This window comes from Homalodisca vitripennis, chromosome 7 (genome assembly GCF_021130785.1).
Source record: "Homalodisca vitripennis isolate AUS2020 chromosome 7, UT_GWSS_2.1, whole genome shotgun sequence".
Classification (NCBI taxonomy): Eukaryota; Metazoa; Arthropoda; class Insecta; order Hemiptera; family Cicadellidae; genus Homalodisca; species Homalodisca vitripennis.
The window spans coordinates 21,965,475-21,991,943 of record NC_060213.1 but is presented as its reverse complement, the minus strand read 5'-3'; the positions used below and the strand labels follow the sequence as shown (position 1 = coordinate 21,991,943).

Here is a 26,469-nt window from a genome sequence, read left to right as displayed (position 1 = left end):
AATTTCCACTTTAGGGGAAAAATTATTAGATTAACATACAAAGTTAAATGAATAATAATATTTTTGGTGCTCATAAAACATTACAAAGTTATAAGCCACCAAAAGATTACATTATGTAATATAACATACCAATTAACAATGGATAAAACATCTGAATAACTTTAATCGATGGTCTATGAGAACGACATGATCAACCACTCACCTTGGCGAGCATACTCATCAACAGGGTCTTTGGGGAAACTGGTGTGGAGGATGTTGACTTGTCCAATCAGAGCTGTGCTTTGCATACTGGACTCAATCAGTGCTACAGTAACTATAGCATCTAGAACAGTAACTTCTTCTCGATACATCAGCTTAGCATGCGCCTGAGATAGCCTGTGAACAATTGACATTCAAACATAACTTGTTCACATGTCCAATCAGAGCTGTACTATGCTTAATTAACACTACAGTAACTATTGTGTCTACAACAGTTAACTCCTCTCTAATAACCAAGATGTAGAGCCTTGACTATACTTGAAGTGAACTAACAGCTTCTGTAGCCTCACCTGACCAAACTCTCCAACAGCCGGACTGTAGTACGTATTAAGACTGTTGGCAGCCATCTTACATTGCTCCTGGTAGTAGCAGGTAAGCACCTTGTTGGCACTCTTGGAGAACCAAGATGTAGAGCCTAGACTATAATGAAATGAACTAACAGCTTCTACAGCCTCACCTGAAACAAAATCTCCAGCAGCCGGTCTGTAGTACGTATTAGACTGTTGGCAGCCATCTTACATTGCTCCTGGTAGTAGCGGGTAAGCACCTTGTTGGCACTCTTGGAGAACCAAGATGTAGAGCCTTGACTATAATGAAGTGAATTAACTGCTTCTGTAGCCTCACCTGACCAAACTCTCCAACAGCCGGACTGTAGTACGTATTAGACTGTTGGCAGCCATCTTACATTGCTCCTGGTAGTAGCGGGTAAGCACCTTGTTGGCACTCTTGGAGAACCAAGATGTAGAGCCTTGACTATAATGAAATGAACTAACAGCTTCTACAGCCTCACCTGAAACAAAATCTCCAGCAGCCGGTCTGTAGTACGTATTAGACTGTTGGCAGCCATCTTACATTGCTCCTGGTAGTAGCGGGTAAGCACCTTGTTGGCACTCTTGGAGAACCAAGATGTAGAGCCTTGACTATAATGAAGTGAATTAACTGCTTCTGTAGCCTCACCTGACCAAACTCTCTAACAGCCGGACTGTGGTTCGTGCTAGACTGCGGGCGGCCATCTTACATTGCTCCTGGTAGTAGCGGCTAAGCACCTTGTTGGCACTCTTGGAGAACCAAGATGTAGAGCCTTGACTATAATGAAGTGAACTAACTGCTTCTGTAGCCTCACCTGACCAAACTCTCCAACAGCCGGACTGTGGTTCGTGCTAGACTGCGGGCAGCCATCTTACGTTGCTCCTGGTAGTAGCGGGTAAGTATCTTGTTTGCATTGTCAGAGAACCGAGGTTGTAAATTCTTGATTACACTGAAATAGGCTTGCAGCTTCTCTAAGCTCCAGAGAGAGGAGGACTTGCAATCCTTCGCTGGGTCTTTTCCCTCCAGTATGAATCCGGATACTATCCTGTAATTATAATATTATTCAGTATATTCCACAAAGATTAACACTTGATTTTGGATTTTCTGCACAGTAAATTGCAGTTCAATAAAAGGTATGTACTGTTTTATTCAGTAAAATGACAGTTTTCAAATTTTCTCCAATTGCTGTCTTCTGGCATATAAACACAAATATATTGATGACTGTAACCATAGCTGGGATAATAATTACTCTTTTTCGAATGTTTCTTTATGCTTCCTTTACATTACTTTTATGGTTTGGACTTTAACAAGCAATATAAGGCAAATGATGAATACAGAGGTCGCTCATTACTGATGTGACACATTACAAAGACATCTCTACAATCACAAAACTGATTTAACAGTTTACCTCTTGCTTTCCATTAATTGCATTACCTAAGATTCAAGATGTCTTTATTAGTCATTAAGCAACATAATAAGTTACAATAGACTGCATCAGACTATTGGGCAGTAATGCTTAAAAAATTAACAATTTTAGAATTGGAGACTTATGTTGAGGAATATTGCAAAAGACATAAGAACTTACAAAACAGGTATAAATACAGTGATTTTATAAAATTATTTAAGAAATAAGAAAGCATTGTAGGGTAAAATATATAAAAAACACAGACTGAACAAGAAACACAAATAACGTATACAATTAAAACCCAATGAAAAATGTAACAATATAAATATTTAAACAAATAGAACAACTGAATTTCAAAGATCAAAAATGTGTTGTCATTGACCAAAGCATACAAAACCTGATGAACGGTAATTGTAATAGGTTAGCCTTTTTCAAATTTTAAAATTTATAAAAAAATCAACCTGCCACTTTATGTGCATGAGAAATGCTGAAGCATTTAACATTTTTCTATCTCTGAAATAAAAATGTATTAGTTGTATTCCCAGAAACTGACCTGTCCCAATCGGTGTTGCACGAGTCCAAGAGCACCATGACCAGGTCGAAGCGGCTGAGCAGAGGGCTTGCGATGGCGATGTTGACGCTGAGTGGCTGACTGGGGTCGTAGTGGCTCTTGGGGTTTGTCGCTGCCAGAATAGTACAGCGGGTGTTCAGCTTGCACACCAGCCCCGCCTGTACCGACACAACAGTATCCTGTTTAGGACACACTGTTTGCCAAAAAACCTCCTCCAGCAGACAAAATAAAAATTGCGGTAGCTTACTGATGTATAGGCTTCAAAGATGCCAGACAAAATCTATGGTTGGCCATGCACCTTCATAGAACTCATTCTTGTCTATGGAAAATTGAAGTTACATGCAAAATTTTAAGCCACATAAAACGTTTACATTTTTTATCATTAAGTCAGATTTCATAGCAGTGTTTACATAATAACATTTTCCAGTGAGCTGGGTAGGTCTCTGAAACACAAGAGTGACATTTTATTTAATTTTTTCACTCACTTTTAATATTGACTCTCCATTCTATTATTATTTGTACATGGGTTAATCCATAACAAGTGGTCCAGAAATAAATTATTTGGTTACTTCAAGATTTCTTTTATTTTTGATATTTTATTCTTGAGAGTAGAATTCGTTGGATAAAAAAATAAAATTATTTTAATTTTTAAAAAATTTTCAGCCGATGACAGACATTTTTCCATTGTTTGAATGCTTATTTCCAGAGATTTTAGAGCAAATCAAATCAAATCAAATTATTTTTATTGTTGAAGACATTTACATGCATAACAATCGTCAGTGTACATTGAAAATGAACTAGCCTAGTTTCTAAAATAACTAAAGGTCCTTATCAATTAGAAAACAATTAGTACTATAATATTCCTTTTCAGATAACAAGCACTTTATCTTCCTCCTAAATGATATTGAAGTGTTGGCCTCCTTGAACCCAGATGGCAAGTTATTGAAAAATTTTATGCAAGAGTAAAGGGTTTGTTTTTCAAAGAATGTTGTTGAATGTTTTGGAAGAGTTAAGGAATTTGTACCGCGGAGATTATAATTTGACTGTTGTACTGGAAAAAGGTGTTTGTTTTTAAAGACAAATGTCAAACATTCCAGTATATATAGACTAGGAAACGTCAACAATTTATTTTGTCTAAAAAAACCTCTACATGACAGAACGATTGAGTCCACATATCACTCTTATGGCTTTCTTCTGGAGGGTAAACAAGGCTTTAGTCTTAGTGGATTCATGACCCCATATGATCAAGCCATAACTCATGTAAGTGTAGAAGCACCCATAGTAAGCTGTCAGCAAAACATCTTTACTAGAGAAAGTAGCCAATCTTCGTAAGATGAACAGACTGCTGCTTAATTTTTTAATTACTTTGTCGATGTGATTGTGAAAGGACAAATTACAATCAATTACCAGACCCAGAAAATCAGCGCTGGGACTAGGACTAAGACGAAAGTCGCCAATGACTATATCAGAAGAGTTTGCATCTGTTCGAGACGATCTTAAATAGAATTCAACAAGTTTTGTCTTCTTTACATTTACATGAAGTTGGTTTTTTTCCAGCCATTGCAACAAAGAACTACTCTGAATAAATATATCAGTTTCTAGTCGCTCTCTGTTTCCATTGGAAATGCTGAAGGATGTGTCATCAGCAAAAAGACATAAGTTACCCATATTTACAGCTGTAGGGATATCATTCACAAATAAGAGAAAAAGTATAGGTCCGAGAACGGAACCCTGTGGCACACCTGTCAAAGTAGACAACTCCTTCGACTCGTATGTGCCCAGGCAATCCGAACTGTCAATATATGGAACAGCCACCACTTGTTTTCGGTTGAGCACAAAAGATGAAACCCAATCATAAGCCCTGCCTCTAATACCGACCTGTCGGACTTTTTCAAGTAACAAATTGTGAGGTACTACATCGAACGCCTTACTTTGGTCCAAAAACAGAGCAAAGGTGTACCTGTGATCATCAAGCGAAGAAACAATCTCTGATACAAAATTAAATATTGCATCTGTAGTAGAAACACCCTTTCTAAACCCAAATTGTTGGCGACAGACCACCTTGTTCAATTCAAGGAAAGATTCAAGACGGATAAGAAAGAGCCTTTCCAAGACCTTAGAAAATGTGGAGAGTATAGATATTGGCCTGTAGTTTTCTGGGTCCTGATGATTTCCATTTTTAAACAAAGGCTTCACAATTGCTGTTTTGAGAGGTTGAGGAAAAACTCCAGTTTGGAAGGATGCATTTGTTAAATGAGCCAGAGGCCCAGCCAAAAGTTCGGCACAGGACTTTAGAATTTTTGATGATATCCCATCTTTTCCTGAGGAGTTACTCGTGCGTAGTGATTTGATTACTTTCAAAACTTCAAATTCATCTGTTGGCGTCAAGTACAAAGAAGGACCTACATGCTCAGATGACCTATAGCACTCTACTGATGATGAGGGTTGTAACGAGTTCAGTCGTGTTCCGACCCGGCTAAAAAATTCATTGAAACCCTCAGACACAACACAAGGGTCTTGCTCTACAACTCCTTCCGGTGTCAAAAATGAAAATGGTTTAAAATTTTTTCTCTTTTTACTCAGATTTAAATCGTTGATAATTTGCCATGCAGCCTTTTGAATGTTGTTGGAGTTTGATAATTTTTTGAAAACCAATTCCGACTTTGCAGACCTAATGCTGTCCCTGAATTCTTTTTTCAATTTTCTATATTGCACTTTTAACGGATGATGAAAATCGAGATGCTTAGAAACAGAGTACAACAGTAACATCCTTTCTCTTAGGTTTAGAAGAGTTTGATCTAATGTTATCCTGGTCCGACCTGTGCTCTCATTTAGCCTAACTTGCTTCTCAGTAAAGGCCAACTTGTAATAATAAGAAACTTTGCTTATGAAAAGAAAAAACTTATGCGAAACATCATCGGTGTGAAGAATATCATCCCAAGTCTCATTTTTTAAGAAATTGTTAAAGATGAAAGTGTTGTTTTGTGTGCAAAATCTAACTTTTTTGTAAAGAGGAATTTCTGTTTTAATATAGTCAAACCCAAAGTCAGCAATTTGGGCATGATGATCGCTAAAACCAGTCACAAGAACAGCAGCATCAAATGTAGTAGGGTTTATGTTTGTAAAAATGTTGTCAATAGTCGATCTAGATCCACCATATTCCCTCGTGTAAGTTGTGATGGTTTGTAGGAGGCCGAAAGAAGACATTAAGTTAGTAAACTGCCTGGAATTTTTACTGTCGACCGAGACGTCAATATTAAAATCACCCACAACAATTATAGGATTGTTGCGCTTTACAACTGAGTCAAGACAATTCGAGAAAGAATCAAAAAACTCATTCAGCTCAGACTGGATATTCTTTGGTGGCCTATAAACAACTAGAATTATATAGTTCAAATTTTTTGCAGACACTTTAATGGAAGAGAGTTCACAAATTCCCTCCAAACAGAAAGAACTTACATCATGAGGCTGAGTTTGCAATGTATCCCTTGTCAAAATACAAACACCACCCTTCTGTAGGCCAGACCGACAGAACCCAGACGAAACTGAAAAGCCAGGGAGGCAGAAGGAATCCAGCACCGATTGCCTGAAAAAATGTTCCGACAAGCATAGAATATCCGGAGTCATCAGCTCGACCAAGACTTCGATCTGCTCAATTTTTGAAAGGAGTCCTTGTACATTTTGATGAATCAAGCGTAATGGACGTACGTTATGATGTTTAGAAGCTCTAGGGGGCGCTAATGATGTGCCATGTTGAGTACAACAGTCAATTAAGGTACTTTGCCGCAAATGCGATTCTGCTCTAAAAAAATAGTTTTATCTGTTACGGTTCCGGAATACACAGAACTGGCCACGTCCACAGCAGAGCGCCTGGCAGGAATGGAAGACACAGTTGAGGATCGTTTACGGGATAAGGAACGGTCTGTAATCAGGATTGGAATTCGTTGGCAAACATCTGAATTGGAACCAGTTTGAGTTGTTTCTTCATAAAAGGATTCGGAGGATGGAAACTTCTGATTAATACACAAATTAGGTTTCTTTGATAAGGGAGAGGGTTGAGAAAAAACTGGATATCGTAGTGAATCATACAACAAGTTGCACAAGACACGTTTACCACCTAAGTTCAAATGGAGGCCATGGCGAGTATAGTTTGCTCGTCGTAGACTATCAAGTGAAATAAAGTTTACATTAGTATAATTAGAACATATGATACCAATTGCATGGTTAACAAGACTTATCTGCTCATTGAGATCAGTATTATCAAAGCGCAAAGGGATACCTACAATCAAAATATTAGTGCCGGACGCCCCTCTACACAATGCCTCGATCTGTTCAGTTATGTCCGCACAGCCATTATTAGATATGTCATTGGTACCAGCCAGAATGGCAATACAGTCATCCTGACCCGCAACGTTCAGCTCTGGACCAGCAGCATTCAGTACATCACACATTCTTGCACCAGGCATGACGTGTGCCGTGATTCTTACAGAATGTTCAAATGTTTTTAACCAAATGTGCGACACGCTTCGTCCATGACTGTCCGTAAATAGACGCAACGATTTCACTGTTGAGGTTTCTCTCGTTAGCTGATTTCCATCAGCGTGCTCAGAGCCGACACGATGCAGATCAGGACTGCCTATAAAACTACATGCATTTTTATTATACGTATTCACAGTTTTTGAGTGCTTTTTTGAGCTTAAATTAACTATTTCTGATTCAGAAGGTTCTTTGTAAAGTACATTGTCCCTGTTAGAGATAGCATGATTTCGGGGTTGCTCAGTAATTTTAAAATTATACTTATTTGCATTTTTCTTGTGATGTCGTTTTATTTTACATCTATTATTACCATTTGTAATTTTCCTCTGTTTAATTTCTGGTTTCATTGCAACATACTCAGCAGGAGATGTTTTGTTTTGATTCGTTTGGTCATCATTAATACTACCTAAAACAGTGAACTTGTTAGATGTAATAATACCTTTACATTTAGATGTGTTACAATGGTTAGAGCGAGAGCCGTAAGATGAACGCTTAACAATGGTCCAGTCCCTAGGGCCTTCTCGCCTTAAAACTATTTTACAATCGCTTTTTGTCTGGACATTGTTACTTATGCTAGAGCCTTCATTTTCAGTGGATGCCCTTATAAGATCAAAATCTTGAGCCAACCACTGACATAAAGAAATCTTTCTCTCGTAACCAAGAAGAAAATAATTAAGAATGTGTTTAGCATTGACAATCACATTTATTCCACATTCATAGTTGTTAGTTTGCTGAAAGCATTCCATATCAACAAAATTTGTGGAAGAAATATTTATATGTTCCAACATTTTGAGGACGGAACATTTATTTGATCCTTGGAGTGAATCGAAATGATAGCAATCGTTGTTCACTCGATCAATACAGAGTAAACTCCAATGCGTTCCCCCATCCTCCTTGGTGAGATCAGCACTATTGCTTACACATAACAAAACAACATTACTGTTCGAGAAGGCCGGAAGCTTCATGATTTCACTTGCAGTAACTTGACTGTGACTAATCAATTGTGTTGAGGATGGACCACTCAAGAAAACATATTTCCCAACAACACTTGTGGACATGGAGTCAAAATAACTATCAATGATTTGATCATCTATCCATTTAGTTTTATCCCATTCATTAGTTTGTAACACAGCTTGGGAGTTCAGTGAGTTCAATTTAGCATTAAGATTTTTTATTTGTTTACTATAAATTTCATTGTTACCGCGGAGTGAGTGAGTCATTTAGCTTTTTAACATTGCTTAAGTCATGAGCTAGTGTATTGTTTAACAACAACAGATTTTTGTTGTCATTAACGGTACTATTAAACTTAGATTTTAAGTCAAAAATTGTCTGTATGAGTTCTGCTTTCTCTTCCTCGACAACATCTTGCTCAGTGAGACGCTGATCGAGTTCCAGCTTCCTCCGATTTCTCTCTGACTCCAACCTGGCAGACAACTCGGCGATATCATGAAGAGAACAGTCAAGATCATTATTCTTCAGGTCAATGACTTTCTGACCCGATTCTATTGCATTTAGAAGATCTGTAATCTTACTGACCAGCAGCTCAGTATGTGCATCAGGATAGTTTGTATGTAACGTATTTATTTCGAAACAAATACCTGCTATTAGCTCATTAATGTCAAGCTCAGTGTCGTTTGTCATGCCGATAGAGAGTATGGATAATCGCAATTTTCGAGGTTGATTAATTAAAAAATATAAAACTATGTATATAATCACCTCTATACAAATAAAGTCATATCACCAACAGTGTGACGAAACATGATAGTTACTGCAATGCACTATAATCAGAAGAGCCTGAACAAAGTAGGCGGCAGCCTATCATTACAGGACTGTGCAAAAGCAGTATCAGAGAATTGAAGGCGCAGAAGCAATCAGGCAGCGTGGAGCCAGTCCACGGTGTGTCAGGCAGCGACACGTGTTAGTCACAGGGAAATGTGGCTCCGGTAGAGGCGGGCGGTAGCAGTGTACAAGAGTGACGCGGCCGCCAAACAGCTGATCGGATTACGCTCCTCCGCCAATCACAGAAGCAGTTCAGAAACAATCAATTAAAAATGTCAGTCTGCTATACGATTGACTTGTCAATTTCGATTCGTTAGTCACACAACACGAATAACTTACAGTCTTTCCAGGAATATAGAAGCAAAAACTATGAACACCTCCAATTAAGTCACAGTATTAATAATTGTCACTGACATTAAAACCTATTAGTCCGCAGATATTAATCAATTAAACAAGAACGACACATCACAACGTCAATCCAAGAAAAGCAGGCCTGACGTTGGCAATTTATTTATTAGGAATTTATTGCATATTTGACATAATAGTGACGTACTGCAGTGGGTCATGAGCATGGACATATATGACTCCCTACCACACTGTATTGTTGCCATTTAGAGCTCTGCGCTAAATTAAATATCTCAGCTTCTATTCATCCTAGAACATTAAAATAAAAACCAATCTCTTCAAAAAGATCTGAACATTAATAAGGATCTATGAGTACACACCTAAAACTAAATATATAGATCTAAATACCAGTTAAAAGTTTAATACAAGATTACAAAAATGGATTTTCAAACTTTTTTTATGCAAGGAGGCAAATCACTGTTTGTATTTTTTTATCTGATAGATATAGGTAGGTACTCGAAATTCTAAAAGTTTCAAGCTGTGCACTTGCATAGAGTTTTTAATAAAAATTTTCAAAACCGTAAATTTTCAAAAGTTTGAAGCTCAATATCTCTGTTGGGCATGAAATAAAATTTTGAAGTTTAACTCAAATTTAGTAGTAAGTAAGAGTATTGTCCTGTAAAAATTTTATTTTGTGGCTTCAACTGGTTTCAAAGTTATAATAGATTGAAAAGTACTAAAATGTTTTATATCGCTAACCACATAACAGCACATAAAAGTATACTTATTTTTTCAGTGGGGATTCTTTTGAAATTTGTAAATAAATGTAGTACCACAAGTTAATAAATTCACCTTCATTTGTGTAACTAATAAGCATTGAAAAGCTGCGAAATTTCATCACACAATGCTTGTGTAATATTGTATGCATTGTAGGTATTCAAGTAAAATTTGAAGTCTAGTTCAGTTCGTTTTCAAAATATCAACAGACACCAAGTGATAGGCTTTGTTACTGCTCAACCTTGGCTAACCTTGGCTACACTGATGGTTTGCTGCTCCATCGCCTCATGTATGGAAGTGCGGTCATGTTCTCGGATAGAGTTGAACTCGTCAATACAGCAGATCCCTCCGTCCGAGAGTACCAGAGCTCCTGCCTCCAGTTGCCACTCTGCATTCTCCTGTAACAGATCTCCTCGGTTAGAGTTGAACTCATCAATACAGCAGATCCCACCGTCTGAGAGTACCAGAGCTCCTGCCTCCAGTTGCCACTCTGCGTTCTCCTGTAACAGATCTCGGTTAGAGTTGAACTCGTCAATACAGCAGATCCCACCGTCCGAGAGTACCAGACTCCTGCCTCCAGTTACCACTCTGCCTTCTCCTGTAACAGATCTCCTCGGTTAGAGTTGAACTCGTCAATACAGCAGATCCCACCGTCCGAGAGTACCAGAGCTCCTGCCTCCAGTTGCCACTCTGCATTCTCCTGTAACAGATCTCCTCGGTTAGAGTTGAACTCATCAATACAGCAGATCCCACCGTCTGAGAGTACCAGAGCTCCTGCCTCCAGTTGCCACTCTGCGTTCTCCTGTAACAGATCTCGGTTAGAGTTGAACTCGTCAATACAGCAGATCCCACCGTCCGAGAGTACCAGACTCCTGCCTCCAGTTACCACTCTGCCTTCTCCTGTAACAGATCTCCTCGGTTAGAGTTGAACTCGTCAATACAGCAGATCCCACCGTCCGAGAGTACCAGAGCTCCTGCCTCCAGTTGCCACTCTGCATTCTCCTGTAACAGATCTCCTCGGTTAGAGTTGAACTCATCAATACAGCAGATCCCACCGTCTGAGAGTACCAGAGCTCCTGCCTCCAGTTGCCACTCTGCGTTCTCCTGTAACAGATCTCGGTTAGAGTTGAACTCGTCAATACAGCAGATCCCACCGTCCGAGAGTACCAGACTCCTGCCTCCAGTTACCACTCTGCCTTCTCCTGTAACAGATCTCCTCGGTTAGAGTTGAACTCGTCAATACAGCAGATCCCACCGTCCGAGAGTACCAGACTCCTGCCTCCAGTTACCACTCTGCCTTCTCCTGTAACAGATCTCCTCGGTTAGAGTTGAACTCATCAATACAGCAGATCCCACCATCCGAGAGTACCAGAGCTCCTGCCTCCAGTTGCCACTCTGCGTTCTCCTGTAACAGATCTCGGTTAGAGTTGAACTCGTCAATACAGCAGATCCCACCGTCCGAGAGTACCAGACTCCTGCCTCCAGTTACCACTCTGCCTTCTCCTGTAACAGATCTCCTCGGTTAGAGTTGAACTCGTCAATACAGCAGATCCCACCGTCCGAGAGTACCAGACCTCCTGCCTCCAGTTGCCACTCTGCGTTCTCCTGTAACAGATCTCGGTTAGAGTTGAACTCGTGGAGAACTCGTAGGAGGTGAGAATGGACCTAGTTAAAAAAAATTATTCACTGTCAAATTTCTTACATAAAGAAGAATTCCTGTAAAAATAAGAAGACTTACATGTAATAAAAGCTTAACAGAGTGAATGTCCACTGATACTCACCCTGACTGCGGTGACAGTGAGTCCAGCTGACGTAGAACCCACTCCCGTAGTGAGCACGGAGCGCGGGCACACCTTGGCAGCAAAGTTGAGCAGGTGGGACTTGCCCGTTCCCGGGTCCCCCACCAGCAGTAAGTGGGATTCCCCCCGGACTCGGGTGCCTCCCTCTGACCTCTGGACACCCCCGGCGAGCACCAGAGACACGGCCAGCTTCACCAGGTACAGTCCATACACCTGACCGTACAACATACACCTGAGTGTACAACATGCACCAGACCATACAACATACATCAGACCGTACAACATACATCAGACCGTACAACATACATCAGACCGTACAATATACACCAGACCGTACAACGTGTGCACATCGACATATCTGAATTAGAAAATTAAAATAACAAATAAATGGTAACTGGAATGAAGTTTGCACCATTCTTCATTTACTACCACAAAACTATGTGTGGTATGTCAAGGTGTCCTTGTGTTGTTTGCTCACCCAAGGACTAAAATCTTTATTTAACATAATAACTATGATGTTCTATGAATTACCCCGACTTCCAAATGTTCAATTATCTAGTTACTGAGCATCTACAACTCCTTCAAATATCCAATTGCAATGACTTTGAGTTACAACGAATATGATTCCCACTCTTCTAAGACAGGGGATTTCTCTTCTTGACACGGTTCAAATGGATTTTCCTGAACCGTTAACTAACATTTTTTTATTGCATAGTACAAATAAATAATTTTATATGTTTTGTAAGAAGAATGGGCAACCTGAGGGCAAACGGAAGCCAGGACTAGGTTGCGGGCATGCAGGGGTCGATGTGCGTTATCCTGCCAGAACGTAGCGAAAGCGTCCTTGACTTCCTGCGTAATGAGTACAGCCGAGCGTTGGTCGTTGCAGACTTGCAGCTGGTTGGCTGCCAGCACCAGTTCAATGTCAGAGCGAGCACCCACACTCAATGGCTTCCAGCGCCTCATCACCGTTCCACTGTAAACACCAACCAGTCACATTCAGTACAGAAATTCACATTGTGCACTAGAATTTGTGGAAGACTCTTGAGCGCCGGTACATCAACTCGACGGATACAGTGAATAACCTTTTATAAGAGTAGCGTATATGTAACATTAGAATTTTAAAGCCATATGGAAACATACGTTATAAATATAAATGTATGTAGTATTAGTAATAACATGACAATTATTATACAATGTAGTAGTAGTACACCACACTAGGTGTCATGTAACAAGCTTCGCTGAGATTGCATGTAAAATTTCTGTCTATAGTTCATTTCATTCTCGACAGTTAGACAGACAGACAAAAATGTTTCCATTCCATGGCAGACATAAGAGAAATTGTGCCGGCCTACTGACTGATAGGCTTCAATGATGCTCAGCCAAATTCCATGGCTGGACATCACCACTATAGAACTCATTGTTCTCTATGTAGAAAAATAAGTTTCACATAATTTGTTAGTCCACAGATAAAATCTTTCTTGAGATAATTCTTTACACGATACATTCACATTTTTGTTAATTGAGTTAGGTTCCATAGCAGAGTTTAAGTAACACTGACTTTCCACACTATTATTTTTTCTTTTTACTCTGTGAATAAAAAGGTTATATGTTAAAATCTCATCAATCAAACCAAGCCTGTTTTATTAGCTAAAATACAGTAGCTTAGTCAACCAAATCATAATGAAATTGAACTTATTCGAGTTTTATTTCACCCTTTCACTTTTTGTTGTTTGTTGTTTCTTGGATTTGTGCAAGAACACAAATGTCATGTTTTATAAAAATCCATGTAAAATTAAAAGAAATAAAAATAAAATTTTCTGCATAAAGCATTATATTTTCTATAAAACTACACCAAATATCATGGATTATAATAACTACATTTTGTACTAAAAAGAAATTTCTTGCTTTGAAAATTTACAAAAAAAATTTAAAATAAAAACAATTTTCTGGAAATAAAAATTTATACATTTTACATGTTTATAAATTATATTATGTTATAGCCTGTTTCATTGGCTAAAAAACAAAAGCTCAATCAACCAAATATCAATAAAATAGAATTTTTTGTGAAAGTTTTCTTAAACTCTTTCATTTTTTGCATATTTATTTGGATTTAGCATATTTAAATTCACAATAATTTTTTTTTAGACATTTACAGTATGTTATCCACATTGCCAACAATACTTCATACAGTATGAATGATTCAATCAATATTTCAATTATTGTACATAATTATATCCATATATACACACAAAACAAGGACATATACATCAGGGACAGTGACATTTAGTTTAAACTTTCATACAGATATATAAATAAAAATAGAAAAAGAAGCAGGATTTACAGATAACAGTAACTCAATGCAATAACAAAAATTAAAACTTTAAGGAACAAGGAGGTTAGTTACAGGAATAATGAGTGCCTGATGGGTCAATATGTGGTTAAGCCACACACAATACTTTGACCAGAATGTCCAGTAGGAGGGTTAAAAACCGTTCTTTATCATTTATCGCTTGTTGTAACATTAGAATTTTTGTTACAAGAGAGATATTACTATTTTCCACTGGATAATAAAATTCATTCATTTGACCAAAGAAAATATACATGCACTTATGTTACACATAATTAATTCTAATCATGTAAATACTAATGGGAGTGAACGTGAGCCTTACCAGATGACAACATCATCTCCAGGTTTACACGAGTCCACCAGATCATCTTCCAGCGTGACCCACATCGACCGAGGGATCGTCCCCATGCCTAGCTTGCTCACTTGCTCCTGTACACGACAACACATCACTCTTAACCTTCATTGATAAAAACTTGTACACAAATTTTAACTGCAAGTTTTCTGTTTATTTAAAATATAAACCTTAATTCTTTGTTACAAGTTTGTAACTGACGTTGGATGGTAAGAAAGGATAATTGGAGTTTTGGACATTTGCATCGTTATATATTACAAAATATTTTGTACCATATAACGATACAATTGTCCTAAATCTTTTCAAAAAACTTAGTCCTTAACTATTCTGCAGTTTACAATGAATTGACAATTTCAAGAGATAATAAAATCATTTATTTACAGCCATTTCAAAAGAAACACAACTAAATTTAACTGTAAAATGTTTTTAATGCATTACAGTTGAGAATTGTATTCAATATCATACTTGTAGTTTCATTGGAGAACAAATTCTCTATCAAACCAATTGTATCTTATTGTTTTCACTGCACAGTTTTGGAGAATGTGAGGTAGGACAGGTTTTATATTTTATAAAGCACCATAAAACAATATAAAGTGGATTACATCACAGAAAAGTGAGGACTGATGAACTTGACAAGCCTTCTTATACAGATTATTGGAACCAAGGTAAGATGGATTGTCCTTTATTAAGGTTACACAAATTTTAAAAAAACCCCAGAAAAACATTTATTTTCTAGAGTTATTTCACTCAAGATGTAAGTACATTAGATAAGAAAGTCTAACATGCAATCCAAAATAGCCTTATCACTGTGTAATTAGAACTGATAAGGCAGATAATAATTGCAACCAAACAGTTCCCAGCAAAGGTGTTATCAGGGATTGTTATCATTGTGATAAAAGGTGACATCACTTGTAACTGTGCCGCCGAGTGGACGGCTCTTGTGATGGCTCAGTTGGAAATGTTGGAGGAGGAGATACTGCCGGCGGCACTCCTTGCCGGGGCGTTCGGTGACGATGCGGAACTCGTCAAGTGCAACACCCAGGAGGACTCGAGAGGTGAGGACCAATTCGCTTCCATCATCATGTACAGCTCTCTGAAGATCAAACGGAAGAATAAAACTGACAAATTACATCTCGTCGTCAAGTTCAACCAGGAGAGTAGAGCCTTTAGGGAATCCGTGTCAACCGATGTGCAGCTACAAAATGAAGTCTTCATGTACGAGAATTTCCTGCCTTATCTCGGAATCGATGAAGAGATAATCCCAAAGTTCTATTACGGAGTTGCAACTGGCGGCAAGTCACCAGAGCTGGACGTCCTGATCCTGCAGGACCTCAGTAAGGACGGCTACCAAGTGAAAAAGGCCGGCCTGAGCCTGGACAACGAACTGGTAATACTGGCATTGCGGCAGCTGGGAAAGTTCCATGCGGCCTCATTTGTGGCCAAACAGAAGCACGAAGAGAGATTCTTTGAGAAGGTGGAGCTGCTGAGGGAGGCGCAGTGGGTCAGCAAGGAACTCAAGGGTGTGAACGCATCGCTCAAACCGACTCTTGAGAAAGTTGTAGGAACATTGATTGCAAAAAACGAAAACGTCCAAATCCTCCAAAGCTTTTTGGAGAAGATGAAAACTCCATATGAGTACATCTATGAACTGCTCGAGCCCACCGAACCATTGTCGGTTGTGTGTCATGGAGATTTCCAAAAGAATAACATTCTCTTCAAATATGACGAAGACGGAGTTGCAGTGGACGCTAAATTTGTGGATTTTGGCACAGCCCGTTATGCCTCACCTGTGGTTGACCTCGCATTTTTTCTGTTTTCCAACACAACTTCCACTAGTAGAAGAGAACATCTGGATGACTTCCTGACTGAGTACTATGAGGTATTAAAATCATCGAGCACGGACATTCAAATACCTCAAATTGAACTTTTCGAAAAAGAGTTTCACGACAAAGCGGTGTACGGTTTCATAGATTGTTGTATCCAGATTCCGACTAACCTCTCCGAGCCCACAGACTGGGAGGAGCTGGCCGTTCTCTCCCCTGAGCTACTCCATCAGTTTCACACACGCAGAGATGTGGTGACGAGGCCACCTCGTTACTTTGTGACATCCTCAGAGACTTGATACACTTCAAGTGCAGACTGTGACACTGTACACTAGGCATGTGTGTTAGACATAATTATACTATTGGTAACACTGACCACCTGTGTTGGGGAAACTAACAGATTATTTTTAGGAACAAACTAACCCTATACATTTAAGAACACAACAGTCTATATCAGAAATGCGTAAATGTTTCTAATAAACTATGGTCATGCGCTTCTGTACTGGTATGAAGTTTAATTTGACTATATAAAAAATGATACCTGGCATTATTTTAAAGGAGTACCAGAAATTACATTGCAGTACAAACATTAATTTCCAACAACAATCAAATCCTCCAAAGCTTTAAAGTAATAGTCCTTAGTAGGACTTAACCCTGGTAAGAAACTGAAAAATGTAGTTAAAATTAAATAATTTTATACTGTAGACAGTTATAAAATAATAGGGTAAAAATTATATGGATATCTCTTTTAATACTGTAGGCTACTTATAATCTATTTATAAAACTTTTATATTTTCACCACTTTCACCTTCGTCTATTTCAATACACTGTTAAGAATAAAGTAGTCATTTCAAAATTATGTAACAGAAAATATATATAAAAAATTATGTCCTGAAATGATTAAAAACTCAATATCAGATTACTCTGTTAACCTATCTTTGTTGAATTATATGTATGACAGATTTGTCCAATTATACCTAATTCTTGATATAAATGTATTATTAATGTTTCGCTACTGTGTATATTAGTTTTAACTCACAACCAGCTAATCAGTTTTGTTTCAATATAGCAAATCTTGGAAGGTACTTGTACAATGATTTATACTGCCTCTTGTACTGTATCAATAAAAATATAATATAATATGTGTAATGCTTTACAACAATTGTGTGTATATATATATATATAAGCAGTTACCCACGGTTTGCACGCAATTTTGTAAGTTTTAATTCAAGTGAATTATATTTCCGCCGCTATTGTTGAGTTTGCCTTCTTCTCATGATCACAACAATACGTTAAAAAGCATATTTATGGTCATTGTAATTTACTTTGATGTCAGCAATGTTATTCTATTGCTGATTTTGTCTTTTTTCTGATCAAGAAAATATATATACACACACAGTTCTGACACAAACAACACACAAACTCTACTTTTGTCAAAAGACAACTAATTTAGGTTTCATAACAGTTTTTAAACGTAAAGTAAAGGTCTGACTACATTGTCTCTTATATATCTGCACTGCTAGCAGTTACCCTCCCCTTTATACAAAATTTAGTAGGCGTTGAACGTATATAACCACCAAAATGTTGTAACACTGTCTTTTAGATCTAATATTTAATATTTGATGAAAATGAAGTGCTAAAAAGTACATTAACAATGACAATATGTGTTTGTTTTTTTTTTTAACTGAAAAATATTGTTAATATTTTAGAACATTTAGTGCTGGAATAAGTACATTAGTTCAAAAGAACAGTCCAGCGAACTTTCATCTAGCATAATTGTTGCCGACTGCTTCAAAGGGAGTCTTTAGGGTCAAATTCTGACCATCTTATGTTAATAGGCATTTTGTAAAATAGATGAGTACTTACCTAACCGCTGAAATCTAAAACATTAAACATATTTGTACTTTCAACTATTCAAAATTATTTACTCTTTGTACCTAGTTCAAAATTAGTTTTATTAACATATGTTGTTTCTTTTGTTTATTATTTTTTTGTTTGACTGTATATCTCTTGAAAATGTTTTGTTTTAGATGAAATATAGAGAATTTGTATGTTTTGGTTTTCTGTTTTTATTGAAAACACACACACACACACACACACACACACACACACACACACACACGAACGCTTATTTTTTTAATAAGGACAAAAATATCTCATTTGTTTTTCTTATATAAACTATCCATTAAAAAAACCCAATCACCCTAAAAAGAAAAACTGTGCATGTACCGGGTGTCCGAAAAAGAACTCCCTAGTTTTGGATTCTTTTTATTTATTGTACAATATACAAATTACAATGACTGCTACATTAAATGAAAGGTAATGAAATAAATTTTTTTAACACTAGTACACCTCGATATGAGAACCATTTGTAGCCCTGCAGATATCCAAGCGATATTCAAACTCTCTCCAGGTATTAGTTAACATATTAGGTGTGACCGATGCTACTGCTGCTATGATTCTCTGGCGAAGATTGTTAATGTTATGAATCTTCTCTGAATACACAAAGTTCTTGACATAACCCCACAGGAAAAAATCTAATGGTGTTATGTCGGGGCTTCTTGGAGGCCATGCGATTGGGCCACCTCTACCCATCCATCTTCCTGGGAAACGGGCATCTAAGGCTGAGCGCACACATTGTTGTAGTGGGGCGGCGCACCGTCTTGTTGGAATATGACCGGTCCCTTTTCCACCTCGATGTCATCCACCTGTGGAAACACGTACAGTTCCAGCATGTCGCAGTAGATATCACCAGTTATTGTCTTCTCTGCAAACATAAAAGATCCAACAATTCGGTCGTTCATTAGGCCGCAACAACACACTAACCTTAGGCGAGTCTCGTTGGTATTGAACGATCTCCTGTGGTTTATGAGACCCCCCAAAATTCTGCAGTTGTGGCGGTTTACAACCCCATTAACGTGGAACGTCGATTCATAACACATTGTGCTTTCTGCTGCGGAGTAGCCATTGCACTGACAGTACTGACAGCGCTGAGTGCTGGATGCGGCGCATGGTAAAACTACGCTCAAGGTCAAGCAGGTGTACCAAACTTATTGCCAATGTTCGAAACTAAAACTTACAAATATACTCTACAGCACCAAAGGATTATTACTCATCCATTTAAACTAATACTATCATGAGTAATTTCCAAAACTAGGGAGTTCATTTCCGGACACCCGGTATGTATTCTAAAGGAATTGTTAAATGTTGAATATACATACTGACATTCATTACAATGGGTTTCCATATTGACAGAACATAAAAGGTTGATGTCATGAAAATTATTCAACATATAAATTTTCATTTTTTTACCTTAAACAATATTTGACTACCACCTGAAAGTGGTTTTAGTGAGTACCTGTAATTTTATTTCTTGATAATCCTTGTAGCTGAGGTGGTCTACGGCTTTAACTGCTGTCAGGGTGGTACTCTTGCAGCCTTCAGGGTTGCCACATACACTCGGGACAGAGATCACGTAGTATTTCTCGTAGTCTGCCTGACCAAAGCAACAGTGTCTTGTACAGTATATGCATTATCACACAACATGCCTTTGCAGAGCCTTTTTATTTTTTGAAAGGGATTCTTTCAACGCAATTGGCACTTTGAATTATGACACTAAATATTTTAATGGGAAAATGTTCCAAATCCATTTGAACATTTATATTGACCCAATCATTGGAATAGAACCCATAACCCCTTGGTTAAAGAGCTGTAGTTTTAACACTATGCCATGGCGAAGGTCAACATTTTATACACACTGAAACATATTTTCCTCATATACAAATCAGGTTTCATTTGAAATGTATTATATGAATTTCACTGATACCTTTCAGAGAAATAAGATTCTCAGTACTTTATTGAAAAAACTGTTACATAAATGTTAAAAGCAACCAGTTTTGGAATGATACAAAAATAATAACAAATTCTTATATTAAAACTCAAATTTTTATTCATATTATATATACAAATATAAAGAGAATAACTTAAATGAGCTTTGAACCCTTATAACTACACAAAATGCAGCTATGGTGGGAAAGGTTCATTCAGTGCAGTGTCTGAAATCTGATGCTGTCACAGACTTGACTCCTGGAATCTGGAGTCGTCTGAAGAGTTACCTCTTCATCTAGATTGCACTACATTCTGTAGTCTAGGTGTCTCTAATGTCGAAACGATGCAAAGAGTTTGTTTTGAGCTTTTCGTAGTTCATTACCAACTATTTTTGGATCCCTTCAGATGAACTTGATTACAAATTTCAGGAGTCAAGTCTGTGACAGCTTACGATTTCAGATGCTGCATGTAAGAGGAAGGTGAACTAGAGCTAAACTAAACATTCACATCTTATTATTACTTTACCTATTTAAGTGCTATCAAGAACATATTCAGGAAAAAAATTTTGTGGGGTGTCCAGACAACTGATATTTTCCGTAGTGGACAGAGAGTAAGGCCCCATTTTGTTCCTTAAAAATTTCTTGACCCGTTTCTTTGTTGAGAACGATCTTGCAGCAATACATGTCAGTAATACTGAATTATTTAAATAATAATAATCGTTTACTAAAAATTTGGAGGGGTCCGGACCCCTTGCTGGGGTATTCTACAGTATTACTGATTTTCTTTATCACTGAACAAACAAACAAAATGTCCGGAAAAATCCTGTTTCCTTCACAACTTTATATACTGTATAAATAAAAATATTTTGAATCCAATAAAACAAGTTAATACAGGGTACTTTATACAGCCATTAATTCCAAAAAACTGTATTAACCGAAACAAATTTAATTTACCTTGATGCAAGTGTGGTATTTGCACTTTGCGCAAATGTAACTTCTCTGGAATTCCAGCATTTTGGGTGCGGTTGAGCGTACCACCGTTCCTGTGACTCTGAGGAATGACCCGACGTCGTCGCTACGTGGGAATATTGTCCGATGTAACTCTGGGCACACTGGAAGTGCTACATCAACAAACATCAGTAAAGCATTACACTGAGTGAGTCCTGTACCTACTCTATGGTTTTCATATTTCTTCAAAAATCAGTATGGGTGAAGGAGGAGGAGCTCTTCTTATTGGAATATAAATTTTCTATTATTTCACAAAAGAAAACTCACAATTATCCAATAATTTGTGATTAATTGGATAATTGTGAGTTTTCTTTTGTGAAATAATAGAAAAAATCAGTATGGGTGTTTGCTGTTCTTAAAAGGGTTTGCTCTTATGGGGTTTCAAGGTCGTTTCACTACTGATAGCCATCTTCTACTAACTTACCAGTGACTCTGGCGTGGATCCTAGGCTTGATTGTGAGCTGTTCGGGATGGGGCAGCTTCTCTCGCAATTCGGACTGAGCAAGGACGAGTGCCTTGTCACAGAGCGGTAGCACCACTGACGGGTTGGAGAGAATCCCGTCTCCCAGCTCTGTGCTTGTCTCGAACAGAGTGACAAAACTGTGACAAGTTACAGTTATAAACAATGTATAGTGAACGTTATGCATAACAAAATACTGAAGCATTGCATCTTGTTACATATGGAATTTAGGTAAAGCAATTAATGCATATTGTCTAAAGAGTGGAATCAGTAGTACAGTATAATGTCGGACTGGTGGAGTATAACCTTCTCTCACTAAGTAGATAGGTGTCTTCTTGGCTTATGGGTCTCTGATTAAGGGACATGGTCACCTGAGGAAGCATCTTAATACAGTGGTATCCTTCAGGAGGATCCGCTCTGTAGAATGTCTGATGAGCAGGTGGAAACTGTTGAACACCTGCTCTTTGACTGCCCTACAATAGCAAGGGAGTGGAGCGGTATGCCATCTTTGGTAGTTTGGACAGGGTGGCGAATTTCCCCAGGAGGACCTGATCAGTTGTTTTCTGCGGTTTGTAGAACTGATAAAACCGTAGTAGACTGGTCGACCTAATGGTGTGATTCCGGGTGCACAAAAGGCCCTTGAGGCTTAAGTGCATGGCAATAGGCCGCATCATATAAGAAGAAGAACATAGACTAATATGCAGGGGTGGTTCCATGAAGCAAATACTAATTGTTTCACACCCACTTTTCAAGGTATTTACTCCTGTTGGCATCTCTTAAGCACCTAATAATTTCCACATTAAGTTCTTTAGTGACTGTTTGTCCCTCTGGAATGAACTCATAACTGTACTTTAAAAATTAACTTACAGCATAGGTTACTATTCTCTTGTTCAAACAAAATTTTTCTTTCCTTGGAGATATTTTCGTTTTCCTTGGAACAAATTCTATGCATGTCCACATACTCAGTGTAAAGATTTGGGCTTATAAATTACTCCATTGTTTCAATATGAAAATATACAAAAATAAAGATGGATAGAAAATCAAATAATTTAGGACACTATTTCTTTCATTACATAATATTTAAGGACACATCTAAAGTTTGATAAGATTCAGAAGTATCAGTAAATTTGGTAACTGCACAATTTTTCTACATCTCCCTTTCTGTAGACAATACTATGTATTATAAGTGTTTCAATGTATTGTGTACTCTGCAATAATGAAAAGAAACAATGGACAAAAACAAATAATTCTTTGATGAACCAACTAATGTGATCTTTTTGCTACTTGATATTGAGTGATCCTAATGGGATGTATTATAATTTATGTAAATTACTGTAGTAAAATTTAATTTTAGTTCCTACTTAAAACACTTGGGTGCTGTGTTGTTGAAACACTTAATGTAGCAATGATAAAGTTCACAAAATTATCATTTAAAATTTAATTTTTGTCTGTACTTTTTTTTAATGCTATGACTTTCAAACACTTCAATTTAATTGTAATACAGATATAAATAGTTGTTTTATCTTAAACTTACTTGACAGTAATGGAAACATGACGAGTATCATCAGTCGTTTTCATCAAAGAAATTAATTCGTCCTCATGTTTCTCAATGGCATACTCCTTGAACAGTTCTGAAAGTATCAAAATAAAATAATTCACAAATATTGATAAATTTAGGAATTTAATACTACAGTAATAGGGACAAATCTATCTCAAAAATATTTCCAATAAAAACTATGTATACCTTACATAATTCATGTATATGATTGACACATATCTCTTTTTCAAATAGTACTCAAATACAATATACTGTATACGTTCTACCCTCTTCATAATTTTGTTATTCAATCAGCCCTGACACTTGTGAAAAATTTTGGGTAGGGTACGATAAGCGTACCCGGTTTTTTATATCGAAGAATGTAACCCTCGATACCTAATATTCGGATCTCAAATCCTAGACTATCAATCGATATAAAAGTATTTATAGTCCTCAATAACAATCACATTTTTTAAATTAAAATATGAATTTAATATTTACAGTGATGAAACAAATCATTATAACCAAAATTAGGAAAACTGAAAACGACCATATTTGCTCCTCTCACAGTTACAGTTGTTTTTTTCCCACAAATTTCACAATCTCGGTTTTTCGGTACGAGTCCAACATGTTAAAGCCATGTAAAACATGTCTTATCATCTTTCAAAGCAATGTCGTGTAATTTTCTAAAATTGACTGCCATTTTTAATAATCAAATGTTACTTATGTAAAATTGAAATATTACCTTACGCGTATTATTTGAAAGTGTTTACAGCTGTTGATATAGATTATTTAAGTTAATTATTCAAAATAATTAATCAGTATCGATTGATTATATCGATGGTTATGATTAAGTAGTATCGTTTGCCAATTTCGATATGAAAAACCGGGTCCGCTTATCGTATCCTACCCAACATTTTTTCCCGCCAGCCCAGTTATCACTCCCTTTTGGGATACGTGTTATGTGTCTTATACAGGATTTCCAGGTAACCCAACTGTACATGGCGACTCAATGGGTTAAAACACTATTGGTTGTATTGGTTGGTGCCTGGGATGTAAGCACACCACTCTCTCTCTCTCTTCACAATGTTTCTATCACGGAAATATTAGTTCATTATTCCATTCTGTCCAAAATCAGTGACTGGATCTTTCTGTTGATATCTGCTACATTGAGTTGATTTGAAGTAAACAAAAAATAAAGGCAAAGAATGTCTCATTTTACTAGGCAAAGTTAGGGCTAAGAGGGCTGACCAACGGGTTAAAGGTGACTTCCGAAATCAATGGCTACCTAGGTATGCAGACTGCTTCGCTAAGCAACCACCACTTGATGTTGCTTGATTCAAAGAAGTTACCACTTACTGATGAACAAATTATCGCAACTTGCTTAAATACAGTATCAATACTGGTGAGTTATATGGCCCTTATTGTCGAAATATATATCTCCCGATTATGACAGCCATGGTACAAATTAGAATTGGTACTATACCATGCATGGCCTAATACAAAATTTAAGTTCAGTTTGTGTATGAGTTTTAAATATTTCAACAATATTAATTGTGGATTTCAAACAATTGAGAAGCATGTTTTACAAAAATAAAACTGTCATCAGGACAATTGCAGGTTAAAATTAAAAGATGTAAAATTTAATCTAAAAAGCAGAATAGCCATATTATTTATTTACTGTATAGTACTCCTATCACTTTAATTTATCTTTTGAAATCAAGTAATAATACATTCTGCAGGGCAATTTTTTTCTATCTAATTTAACCTAAGTTATTATCTCAAGATAGGCCTACTTACTCCGTAAATTATTCTTTACTTCTGTATTCATCTCTTTTAATTTTACAGATGTAATCAAATGGTCCTTAGGCCTTTAATCCACTTAAATCTCAATTAGTTGGAAAAGAAGAATTTAAAGTTAGATTATTTTTCAATCTATTGAAAAAGTGTAACCACTTTACATTCACTGTCATAACACCATCAATGTCGGCATGAACATAGACTATTCTTCAAAATTGTCATTTCAGCCATATCGGTACACAAGAAGACGAATATATGGAAGTAATAAAAAATAATAAGAGTATAAAACAGTATTTAATATGTTTAAAATATTATTAAAATAGTGATGTTTACAAAGCAGTAGCATTTTTAAAATGTTAGGTTACAATCGTTAGACATTACTTACTCCTTCACATGTTCCCTATTTTCCCGCCAAACAGTTCCTTAACATTTATTTTCATGTGCCTTTGGTATTTTTGTACTAGTATTATTACTAAACCAATCATATATATATATATATTACACAGAATTGTTAAGCATTGAAATCATTAATACGCTAAATCAAGAATTTGTCTTTGTATGCGCGGTCTTAACTTTAAAATTAAATTGTATTAATTTTCTACTCATACCACTTTATAATCTCTAGGAAATCAAAACATAGAAAGTTTGTTTCATAAACAGAATTTGTTTTTGTATAGGGCAACTCACTTTACTGAGAAATTCTGTTCACAGAAGGTTATAATAAAATATTTTAAGCAACAGCACATTTAATTTTCACAGTTGCACAACTTTTAAGAATATTTTAAGTAGCTATGGCCTATCTTTGTTGATAAATAGTCCAACTCAAGTGACTTGGTTGGATCAAATTGTTTAATGAGTAAATGACTTTTATCGCCATAGCTGACAAGAATAGGTGTAGTATTGTAGAACCTGGGGCAACCAACCCAATCCACAGGCAAGTGTTACAAACTGTGTGTTTTTGTATTTATTCAATCACATTACAAAACAATATTTTCAAGAAGTTTGATCAAAGTCTTCTCCAAAAAAGTCAACAGGATATGACGAAATGTATGTGCTGAAGGTCTGTCATAATAAAATTATTGTGCCATTGCTTCACAAAATTAACAATTCTACATAAAAGGATTGTTTTTTATCGGGAAATTGCTAATTAATAAAAATAAAACCCATTTTCAAAAAAAGGAGTGGAATTTGATATGGTAGACTGTTGTCCAATTTCTCTCCTACCTGCACTATCAAAATCTTTATGGATGGTGTTCAACCAACTCACTCATAATCTAGAAAGTAACACCCTAATTTGCAATAGGCAATACAGTTTGGCGCTCTTACCTGTTTATCGCCCTGAAAACAGAGCCCTACAGACGAAGAAACCAAGTCAACACTAATACAACAGATAAAACATAATATTAGTACAAAGAATTTGAGGAAGTCATAGCATACGCTTTCCAACTAAAACGTCTAGCTTTCTCTTTTGGAAAATGCAACCTGTAAAATGTTGAAATTAGTGACACCAGCAGGCACAAGGTTTAAAAGATA

The 26,469-nt window shown here is 36.9% G+C and overlaps 2 protein-coding genes across 2 annotated transcripts in view; one reads left to right on the top strand and one right to left on the bottom strand.

Moving 5' to 3' along the window:
- The window catches only part of LOC124366988 (DNA helicase MCM9-like), a 29,171-nt gene extending 3,847 nt beyond the window's left edge, over positions 1-25,324 (bottom strand). The window contains exons 1-12 of the mRNA XM_046823634.1: positions 24,937-25,324; positions 23,134-23,230; positions 21,564-21,739; positions 21,086-21,252; positions 19,663-19,800; positions 14,452-14,558; positions 12,539-12,755; positions 11,762-11,992; positions 10,232-10,378; positions 2,526-2,701; positions 1,382-1,612; positions 203-375 (exon numbers count right to left, since the gene is read on the bottom strand). Coding sequence (XP_046679590.1) covers positions 203-375; positions 1,382-1,612; positions 2,526-2,701; positions 10,232-10,378; positions 11,762-11,992; positions 12,539-12,755; positions 14,452-14,558; positions 19,663-19,800; positions 21,086-21,252; positions 21,564-21,739; positions 23,134-23,230; positions 24,937-24,967 — 1,891 coding nt within the window. The 5' untranslated portion in view covers positions 24,968-25,324. The remainder of the gene's footprint in view (positions 1-202; positions 376-1,381; positions 1,613-2,525; positions 2,702-10,231; positions 10,379-11,761; positions 11,993-12,538; positions 12,756-14,451; positions 14,559-19,662; positions 19,801-21,085; positions 21,253-21,563; positions 21,740-23,133; positions 23,231-24,936) is intronic.
- The window catches only part of LOC124366998, a 413,006-nt gene that overhangs the window by 120,071 nt on the left and 266,466 nt on the right, over positions 1-26,469 (top strand). The window lies entirely within an intron of this gene.